Here is an 11,314-nt window from a genome sequence, read left to right on the forward strand (position 1 = left end):
AGCTCAGTAATGAAAGGACAGAGTTAAACCTTCTGCAGGTGAAACGTTTTGCGCTCTTTACCGCAGTGGTGTGAAGGTACTTCAGCGGTTCGGAATATGGTCCTGATCATGTGGTTGGCCCAACAGAAGCAAGGCACTTTTTGTGTATCATTATCAGACCACTGTTCTGCAATTACACTCACCGCTTCTGCCCGCTCTTTACGAGATGAAATTCCTGGTCAATAAAAGCTTCAGATTCGGTCTACATTTACTTACTGTATACTTACGAAATAACCATAAAGGGTATTAAGCAGTTTGCGTGCATCTCAGACCCGCAAACCCCACTTTAGCGTAGAGTAATTTGTCTTAGTTTAGTCTCTTGCTTCTCCAATAAATGTACTCCTCGGTGAAGACACTGCTCGAATGAAATCAACTCAGAAGTGAAAATGATACCAGATTGAAATACCGCCGTTAAATTTTTTACCTCAGATATGACCCTCGATCCGTGCCAAGTTAAATTGAGTCTATAACCGAAAACAAAGACATTGAGGTTTGCTCTGAAATCATTGGGCTATTACGGGCCTGAACGTTTCCCAGTCTGATCAGCTCTAATGAGAGCTTTGCTTTCACTTGCGCCTCTGCATAAAAATAAAAGTCACATCAAATTTAAGAGAAATATTTGACCGAGTTGAGGTGCATTTTGGGCCGCTGGCACTTGCAGAGTCTTGGAGGGGGGATGTTTTCATTATGGTTGTTATGTTGTGATTTATTTATACAGTAAGGTTTTTAAACCTGTTGAACATGAGAATGTGTGTGTGATTATTTTGGTTATTCTAAAGGTGTGAACGACGGTTATATTAATACAAAAGCTGTCATGTTCTCCTTTAAAGTAGTTGGACATACTTAGGGTGTGTCTCAAACTTTTGTCAAAATTGTTCTAAATGTTTTGTTACTTCACAGCCTAGAATAGCAATTGAAAACATAATAGAAGAGCTTTATTAAAGTTGCTGTCTGTATCAATTGCATCTTTTCCAAACATAACAGATCAAATAAGTCATTGACCTCTATATGTGAGTGCCTTTACATTTGTGTATTTAATGGCCACATTTTGCTTGTTTGACTTCCTCTTCCTCCAGTCTGAGGAAGCCATCTGCTCAGAAGGCCTGTGTTTGTCCGTCTGTCTGTCAATGTGTCCTCTCTCCATCCTGCTGCCCTGCACTTCACCCCATCCTGTACATGTACATGTGTGTTTCTGCGAACTGTGCCTCTTACTCGGTCCGGTGTATACGTGATGTCACCTGCTCCTGTGTGGTAAATGTGTCATCGTAGAGCCACTGTCTGCCGCTCCAGGTGACCTCCATGGACATCTCATTAAATCATATATGCCGGCAATGACAAATGACACACTTGTGTGTGTGGGGTGGGTGGGTGCGTCCATGAATTCAGTATTGCAAGACTGCTATGTGTGTATGAACTAAATATGAAGATTTACAGGAATATGTTGAGATTGTTTGATTTAGTTGTGTCATCCCTCACACATGGGGTGTAAAATGTTTAGTTCTAAAAGCAATAAAACAGGTTTGAATGTGTGCGTCTGTGTGTGGTTGTGTGTTCCTGGCTCTCTTTCGGTGGGGGGTCAGTTAGTGATGCTGATGGACTGATGGGTTCCGGGCAGCCAGGGGAATGAAGGACAGGGCGCATCTCCATCCTGTATCCTCCCTCTATTCCTCTCTCTTGTGGCTCTCCTCAACCCTCAGTCAACTTGCTCTAAAAACTCACAGAATATAACTTAAGCAATAAGGTCATGATTGTGAGTCAGAACCAAGCAGCGATGCTCGGCAGCTGTAATTCATACCATATCTGAAGCATCATAGGGATTGTTTGTATAAAGTATATGATAAATGTCAGAACAGGCGTATACTTCTGTCAAAACCGATTTTATGCTCCAGTCTGATTCCTTTTTAAACACTTATGAGTTTTCATGAACAACCAGTCCTGACTTTCCAATGCGTACCAAAAACATTTAAGAATGAGTCCTGATAGGTCGTGAAATGTCGTAGCCAGTAAAACCATCCCATATTAAACCCTGATCATCCTCAGACCTTTTGAGGTTTTGAGAAGGTTGACTGTTACGGCGGTTTTGAGCTTGAAGTCAACTTGGGAAGTATGTAATTATAAAGAAAAACATATTGACTTTTGCTTTTGAGAGTTTTTGTTCCCCCAGGTTAGTTTTTTCTCTACTCTAGTGGGCTGTATTTCATATTACAATATTTTTACGAGGAGTACTGTCTCTTTCTATTTGTCTCTCGTATTATCCTGGTGATGGAAAGGTTGAGCATCGGGGCAGGATGTGTTTATGCATAATGAAACAATTACCTATAATACACAGACAGTTTTCCCTCACATATAGGCAAACTTTTTTTATGATACTTGTGAGAAATTCACAGTTAGAAAAGATCTAATGTGTGGTATACTTTCCTTACACTTAACTTTATTAGTAATTATTAATATTTTATTTAAAAAACATAATAATTAAATCATGTGATATATACAGTATGGAAATGGAATTGTTTTTATTTCTTTCTGAGAATCGCTTCTTAACACCGCATTACATCTCAAGATACAGTAAAACGACTCCGGGAGAAATTCAGAAACTTCTGCCTACTTCAGCCAAGGCAAATGATGTCAGAACTAAAGTAATCATGACAGTGCACGGAAACTCACATCATACACAAACCCACACACATGCCATACACACAAACACACACTTTAGAATTTCTGCAAACAAACCCAGGAGACATGCTCTGGTTGTAGAATAAGAGCTGCGACACAGATGTTGTGGAAGCGTTTGGCACTCTCCTCGTGTGTGTGGGTTCAAGTAGGTCTTGAGAAACTTTATTTTGGAAATTAACCAATTCATTTGGGCATGTAAGAAACAGCCTCTGATGAACTTTTTTTAGCAATGCTCCTTAAAGCCTGCCTGTTGTATTCAAGTGATAATTCTGGAGCTTAAACATGCTACCTTGTTTAGGGATCCTTTGTCTGGAATTCTTTTGATCTCTTTAAACACTTTAATTTGTGAATTGTGTTTGCAGGTGTGGTTGTTTACACTCATCTCTATTAATATGTCTACTTTTGTACCCTCCGATGACACCGAATACACACATTTAAAGTGATTTAGAACTCGGATGAGGCAATTGGGTCGTTCGTCAGAATGCTAATGAAGGCTGTGGCAGATGTCTGTTCCTGAGGCAAATATGAGTCAATCCCTGTCTTCCAATGATTATTTATTGATCATTTCAGTCAATTGTGAAGCAGAGTGTTTATCCATGATTATTGTTTCATATTAAATTAGAGCTAAGGCTCTATTCCTCTATAAGATTTTATTTGTGTAACTTTGTGGGGGGGGGGTTGTGTATTTGTATTTAGGTTAGAGTCTGCATTGACTACCAAAAACAAGCTTTTGATAAGGAAACGACTATTTATTTTCAAAAATAAGTTTAAGGAATCCAGTGATATATGTAAATAATCAATAATCAGATTAAAGTGCCAAATATTAGTTACAATACAAAAGGGAATCTGTACAAAAGGAGGAATTACATAGTTTAAAGAAGTCTTTGAATTTTTAAATGTGGAGCCTTCCAGGCTCCCATTAACTGCATAGGTTCTGAAGAGTTTGCCTTCATTAACACAACATCAAGAATATCTGTTAAAAATCACTGTTTACAAAAATAGTTCATTCAGAACGGAGCAGAGCAGATTAAGATCACATCTCACTGTAGCTGTTCTCTTTGGTGTTGTTTCTTCCGGATTTCACCTGGTTTTTTGCTAAACATAAATCAATCTGACATGCTTAAATCCGTGCTGTAGCTTCTGCTGTGTCCGTGACTTCTCATCCGGGATCTCCATTCTGTTGTATCAGTCAAACATTAAGGCATCATGGCTGTAGGCTGTAGAGTTATTGCTCTTCAAGATGATCTTCGGTCAGGTCTAATCCATCTTTGGTGTTATGCCATGTGCAGAAAGAGCCTCAGTCATCAAGTCTCTGTGGCTTTGGAATGACAATGTCTTTGGCTGGTGTCACTACTAGGTTTAGTTTTAATGTCCCCATCGACGGAGGCAGCTGGTCTCACTTTATCTTGGCTGGTTTAAGCTCTTTGACCTGCATGTGTAATGTTTTGTGGACAGCAAGTGTTCTGGACTGACAGAAACCCTTTCCGCACTCTTGGCATTTAAACGGCTTCTCTTTGGAATGGATGTACCTTTTGATAAAAAAAGAGAAAAAAGGAGTGTGAATGGGTGTGGTTTTTTTAACGGACATGAACATTTTGTTACAACGTACACAACAGATGTTCTTTGTGATTAAATATCCTGAGTGTCGGTATCGCTGCCAAAAATGTGCTGTGAACTAGCAAGTGCAATAATTAGCAACATTGTCATAACAAATCTTTGGGCAATACACATTAAAACGCAAACATGATGTATAACTTGTGATAATTATTATTCCGTAAAAGAGCCAAGATTGTATCATTACTAAAGAATTGTGGGATGATTTTATAGCATGTCTCAACTGCTTTAAATCATTCTTATAGCACTGGAATACCAAATGCTATAAATCACCAAAGCAGGTGTGGTTTATGAAAATAAAAACTGAATTGTTTGTCTGCACATCTTTTGTGCTTCAGGCTTTGTACAGCAAACCTCATTCCTTGACTTTACATTAAAGTTGTTATTTCAATAACAAATGCACGAAGCATATTTTTACTCCCTATTTTTCTCTACCTGGAACAAAGGGAGGGCATTACCGGATGCGGTAATGAATAGTGAGGTCATGATCGCACAGGCAGTGAGGATTTTTGTGGGTGTGGCAGAGTTTCTATTACTATAAGTATGATTTACTGCAATCTTTATGAATAGGCGTGTAATTTAATGACTGGTCTCAGATCAGTGTCTTTACCTGTGGTCTCTTAGGTGGTCTTGCCTTCTGAAGGCCTTATGACAGATGTCGCAAGTGTAAGGCCGCTCATCTGTGTGCGTGCGCTCGTGGATCAACAAGTTATAGGACTTGGTGAAGTGGCGGCCGCAGAACTTGCACACAAATTCCTTTTTCGTCTTGGATGGCAGTCGTCCTCGGCTGGGCTTTCTTTCTGGCGACGAGAGCTTGGCCACATCCAGCAGGCACCCTAACGAGGGTGAACGCATGTGGCCGCCGTTAGTGCTCAGATCTTCTGCCTTCAGGGCGTCATCCTGCGTGGCGGCCGCTGCCAGGTTGGCAAAGTCAAAACGGGGTTTGTTCTTTGCAGATGCTCCGGAGCCTGGCCCGGGGGAATCCTGCTTGGTGGGCTGCATGAGGTGGGGGAACAGAGGAATCGAGGGTAGCGGAAAGCGGGCGTCCACCAGGCCGGGCAGCTTCGAGATGGTACAGCGTGGCAGAGTGAAAGGCGGGTAGCCCAGAGTCCACTGGTGCAGGTGGACAGCGTGGAGGGCGCTGAAACTGTAGATGCTGGGCATGTGGTCGGCAGGCAGATGCAGCCCGTTCGAGGTTTGAAGGAAGGAATAGTTTGCCAGCTGCAGAGAGGGATGAAGGGGCACTGGTGCTGGAAGTGTCTTACTGCCCATGACTGACGGATTGAGGATGTGGAGAATTCCAGGAATGGCAGGAAGTTTCTACTGGAGAGAAAGAAACAGAGTAATGAGCGGAGAGGAAACATCAGCTATCACTGTCAAGACTGCGTCACGGTTTTAATCCAAACTGCTTCAAGTTTATTGCTTCCATCTGAACCCTGAGACTTTTTCACATGGTAAACACAAAGTGTCAGGGTCACTAAAATCCTACACCTGCAGTTGCACATGCTACTACCACAAAAGAGAAAAGGAAGCCAACACACACGTCAAGCCACAAACTGTACTTGTCAAGCCAGGCACCTCGTGTCTGATATATTGCAAGAGCACACTCCAAAATGTACGCAAGCTGCCAGGTGAGTAAGTGTGATTATGCGTGTGTTTGCGTGCGCTCGTGTATGCTTTCGGCGTAGGCGTCTTCTGCATGCCGAAAATATGCCCATGGCCAGGAAGACGAGAGAAAGACAGCAGGTGACATACCTGCCTCGACTGTTTAATCAGGTTCGATGAGAACAGACACAAAGCACAATAACTGCTCTTTGTCTCATCATGAACTATACGCGCGCACGCGCGCACGTACACATACACTCAAACAGGCTTGGTGTGTTTACAATGTTACTCATTCCGTCTGGAAGATTTTTTTCTTCCAGTTTTATAAGTACCACGTGAAACGCAAGGCTGTGTTGTGTGTTAGATTACTGTGAAAACAAAGCGCTACCATAAGGATTTCAGGTCATGATGGAGGGGTCAGGAAGGAGCTGCACGATTTGTACGAAATTTAAACAGTGGAATGGATCGTGTTTCGAAAGAAAGGAAGAAATCTTTTTAGTTAAAGAAACGTGTATAACTGGTGTCGATTAAGGTGTGTATTTCGGTCTTGAATGCTCAGGATGCGGTAAATAAAGAGTGAAATAGCTCTAATTAGTCTTTGTGAAGCTCAAAGCTCCCCGGGGATTTGGACGCTCTGATCATGGCGCAGAAGTAATTGACTTTTACTTACGGGGGTCATTAGAGGAGATCAGGACTCGCTGCCGAGAACAGATTCTAACTCTTAACCCTTTGAAGTCCACATACCTTTAAAATGAGCGACAGAGGGGAAATGTGTCACCTGAACTATCCGCTTAACCGTTAAATCTAACGCGAGTGGGATATACAACAGACACCATCATCATTAGGGAAATTAACCATTCATACACTATGTGAAGTGAAAGGGTCTAGCCGGTAAAAAATAGCTTTCGATGGTAAAAAAAAAGATGTTACTAAATAAAGCACATTTTGGTATACCTGACAAAGCCCATTTGCAGTATCGTGGGATTCCACAAATGCTTGGGACACTCTTAGCTAATTAGCCGGATTTGCGCACCATGTCTGGATAAGTAGGATAAATCACACCAGATTTTGCCCCCCACGCCAGGAAGAATCAGCGTTGTGGGGCCTGAGACGTCTATCTCAGACAAGGTGATGAAAGGGTCTCAAAAATCACACCACAATTTGCTGAGCTCTGTTCCACCCCCACCCATCCAGTCACAACTTCTGTGTCTTTTTTAGTGCAGTGATGATTTTAGAATAGAAAGTATAACCGCCTCAAAATCAGTACGATATTTGAGTGAATATTGAGTCAATTTTGTTGAATGTTTGTAAAAAACAAACTTCTTTGCACCCCAGTGTAAAACTCACACATGCGTCTGCAACCAACCGTCCTAAAATAAAAGGCCTGTATTTTTATGGCACACATATATTTTGATTGTGGTCTCTGGTAAAGGATCGTCTATCAATAACTTCATTATACATAACTGTGATTGCACTAAAAGCTTTCATCAGTAGCTTATTGAGCGCAAGGAGGTTATCAGTGTTTTATCTTTTAGACGCGCTTTTGGTAGGTGTGAATGTGCGCCTATCGCGTTTATGGAGATCACAGAGAAATCTCGACGTGTATTACAGGAATTAATCATGGTCTCGGGATCTTTGCGTTAACGACGGGCCTTTGGTCAATTGTGCAACGATTATCAAGTAAGTGTATGTTTTCTTTTTATCCGCACAGCCCCCCGAAAGGATGTGATCACTTAACCCTGGAGAGAAGGAAACAAACCATTCATTAAACACCGTGGACAAACAGTTTACTAAATATACAAATATATTTAAGTATTGTGGAGAAGGCCTACCGACTGTAGCTGTGTGATGGAAAGGCCTACTAACAGCACAATAACTACAATCTTTATTTAGAATATTGTATATTATATTGTATAACAATAGCCACAATATATATCATATATGTCAGATTTAGACTGATGCATCTTGACAGATACAGGTATTAAGATGGTAAAACTGAAATATGTAAGGCCAAATATGAATATACTTATATTATTTTAATTTCCTTATCTTAAAACTATGTTCAGGGTAATATCGAAATTCGTTTTCTATCTAGAAATATAACAAAACTCTCAAATTGTGCGTATTTTTTTCTGAACAGAAGCACTTTTTGCATCACATCGGCATAGGGGCATCCAATAGGTTACGTGTTTTTTTTTGACAAAACAAATAGTTAACTAACTAGGCTACACTTAAACTTTTGTAACACATTTACATTTGTTTATTCATATCATGACTAGTTAAAGTCATTGGGTAGATTTAAATTAACGTTAGAAATACTGTGGCATTTTCAATGTGAAATTAAAAAATCCAGTCCAAAATAAACACAATCATTTAGAAATTCTTGAAATATATTTGCATAATATTAGAAATAAATACGTACCTACCTACGTTACGAAAAACATAGTTCGCTTTCTTTTTGTTAAATAGCCAAGGTAAATATATATATTTTTATTTTTACAAATAATTAAAAGAAAGTAAATATTTGTATTATTAGACGTTCTGCTGACTACATTATTTCTACGAAGAGTGGTTAAATTAAACACTATATTAACGAATAACTGCTGATTTCTACACTCCGAGCATCACTGGATGTGTGCGTTAATTCAAGGCATACACGACTTGAGACCACCGACCACACAAAGTCACTCATGTTTTAGAGTTACATGCTTGTAAAAAAATCGAAACTCTGTAGTTTACAAATGCGTATTTGAGCAAATTTTATAACAATAAACTTTATATGGTTAGACCAGCATAGATATTTAGAGAGGTGTTAAAGGTTTCCCTGAAGAATCAGGATTTCTCAGTCATATGAATCTGTGAATATTCTTCTACGAGGAAACCTACGCAGGAAAAACAATTTATTTCTGCAAACGAATATTTGAAAATTCGTTAAAAACTAAATATTATCAAATAAGTTTTGAAGGCGCGCTCGTCTTGAAGCATCCCACCTGTTGATCACCGACCAAACAGAACCCCATTGAAGCTTAAAATGTCTTACACTGCAGCTACTTCTTTTACGCAACAAATAACTTAGGTAATTTCATGACATTTAGGTTGATAACTGATAAAAGTATGCTTTCAACAATTTTAGTGTTCTCAAGTTGTATTCATTACACTTACAGGAAATTTCTCGCGCAAAGTGTATTGAACATTCGCCAAATTTCTTCTCTACGCCTACTGCAGGAAACCATTGTCAAAATTTCTTGTAACTAACAAAAGTAAATGCTTGTTAAAAGTATGAGAATGTATTTACCAGTTCTTGTTGAAAGAGGACGATCCACAGAATGATTTAGAGTCACTTAAGTCTCCTCACAGCGGCTGCAGCCAAAAGTTTTAAGTCACTGCAAAAGTTTTAGACGTATCGGAGAAATGTTCGTCTTCCTCAGCATGTTCTCGCAGCAGAGACACGGGGAAACCCTCGAAGTTCGCACAGCTGTGCTCCAGCGGTTGTGCGCTGTGAGGATTTGGTTACTCGGGGTACAAACTCTCTCTTTCTTACTCTTGCTCTGTCTTGTGGTCCCAAAGTCAAACCGCCTCTTTATTGTAACCCAACCCGCGACGTCATACAGCCAAACCCCCAATACACTGAAGTGAAGTTTCCTCCACTGGTACAGCAGCGCTCAACACCAGAGGACCAAACCAGCACTAAAACATAAACTTAATATAAGAACCAAGTTTACTGTATTTTTATCCTGGCAATAAAGTTAAAAAGTTCGACCAATTACAAGGTTCAATGGGAATACGACTGAAATGAATGAAAAATTAGAAGGCATATTAAAAGTAATGTTTGGTAAATGTAATGTTTATGAATTTATATATTCAAAAACTGAACAGCACAAAATTGTACTATAGCCTACTAATAATAACACTTAAAATAACATTAAAATAAAAACACAAACAAGAGCTTAACTTTTTTGCACAAGAAACAAAACAGAACATTAACGCTAACATGAAATTATAAAATAGAGTCAAGAAATCTTGTTTTAAAAAAGCTTCTGTTCGAGGTAGGGGCCAGCAACAAATCAAGCGTCGCTTTGTATTAATTAAGGTAAATATACAGCTGTCACTTTTAACTTCGGCATTCTGTGAGAAAGAAATGAGAGACTGATTTTAAACGTCCCAAAACCATTAGTCAGTTTGTCACCCCCACCCAGTGAAGACAGATTAAGTGCCCGAGCTTCATTTTCGTTACATAGAAAAGGTAAATGTGAGAAGGGTACTTCTCTTTGATACTAAGTGAAGTGCAGTGGAAATTATTGATATAAACTTTTCCTCCAAGGGTCAAACACACCTTCGTTAGTGTAAACTGTGAAAGTGAAAAAAATCGAGGCAATCTTCTGGATGTGCACATAAAAAGGAGTTTAATTCGAATATGTGTTTTTATTTTTTATTTTGTTCAAAGCATGTAACATTTTCAGTATGTTTTTCTATTGTTTTTGTGTTAGTGGATTTATCTAAAACATTAACAAACAAGAATACTATATTTTACTCAATAAATAAAATTCCAGATATGTATATACTGATTTGTTGACTGTGAGAATGTGTGCTGTTGTCACTCCGCATTTATTCCTCCGATATGCTGGTAGCAGGTCCTTTGTGCGAGCAGCATAGAGACGCGTTCCCTGATCTGAAGGACGCTTTGCGCATCCGTTAAGCGCTCAGTACGCGCCCCCTTGTGGAGAGACTGCGTACATTTACAATCCAATTACGGTGTAGGCGCTCAGAAAAAAAACGTTTTAGCAAACTTTTGTTTCTTTGTTCTTAATAATTCAGATAAAACTCTAACACTTCGGGTGATTCAAATCTGATCAGAGTAAGACCAAAACTAAGCAGAACTCTAAGCAGGACAAAGTAGAGCTAACTGAGCACCTGTGATGATTGACTCATACTGTTTATGATGTGTACGAAAAGCCTAACTACATACAAGTATAAAACAATCAATAAAACTAGCATGTAAACAACTGAAATCAACTTTTGTCCCTTGGCTCAGGAAGAGTTGCACAGAGATACGTGAAGTGTTGAGTGAAAAGGCCAATGCAGTTTATCCCGGCTGAATTTGCTCTGTTGACTTTATGAGAAAATTCTGGCTGTCTGTGAGTCCATGTTGCATCACTGAGTGCGGCGCAATAGCCCTGACCCCAGGAAATTAATCAGCAAACCCTGCCACAGAAGCCGTGCGCCCACTCTTCCACTGCATATAATAAAAAACAGCAGTGAGACATCATTTACATTTTTGGAGGGAAAAAGAAAACAAACTGTAAAGAACAGACTCTGTGCTTGCGCAGGGTGTTCATGTTTGAAGCACGGCTCTAACACACAATTCGCTCGGTGTTAACACGCG

The 11,314-nt window shown here is 39.7% G+C and overlaps 1 protein-coding gene across 2 annotated transcripts; it reads right to left on the minus strand.

The window, feature by feature from the left end:
- Nucleotides 1-3,342: 3,342 nt before the first annotated feature.
- osr1 (odd-skipped related transcription factor 1) lies at nt 3,343-9,465 on the minus strand. 2 transcript variants are annotated; one of them, XM_056760930.1, is made up of 3 exons: nt 9,227-9,465; nt 4,937-5,646; nt 3,343-4,241 (listed from the first exon to the last, which is right to left on the minus strand). In XM_056760930.1, the coding sequence occupies exons 2-3, from the start codon at nt 5,596-5,598 to the stop codon at nt 4,109-4,111; spliced, it is 795 nt and encodes a 264-aa protein (XP_056616908.1). In that variant the 5' UTR covers nt 5,599-5,646; nt 9,227-9,465; the 3' UTR covers nt 3,343-4,108. The 2 variants fall into 2 exon arrangements, with proteins under 2 accessions (XP_056616908.1, XP_056616907.1); XM_056760929.1 differs by having other exon boundaries at nt 3,346-4,241; nt 4,937-5,649.
- Nucleotides 9,466-11,314: the final 1,849 nt, after the last annotated feature.

Source organism: Triplophysa dalaica, chromosome 11, assembly GCF_015846415.1.
Source record: "Triplophysa dalaica isolate WHDGS20190420 chromosome 11, ASM1584641v1, whole genome shotgun sequence".
Lineage (NCBI taxonomy): Eukaryota > Metazoa > Chordata > Actinopteri > Cypriniformes > Nemacheilidae > Triplophysa > Triplophysa dalaica.

Coding starts and splice junctions, on each gene's coding strand:
- osr1 (XM_056760930.1), bottom strand. CDS start 5,598: ATGGGCAGTAAGACACTTCCAGCACCAGTGCCCCTTCATCCCTCTCTG. Junction 4,242..4,936: donor GACCACCTAAGAGACCACAG/GTAAAGACACTG, acceptor TTTTATCAAAAG/GTACATCCATTCCAAAGAGA.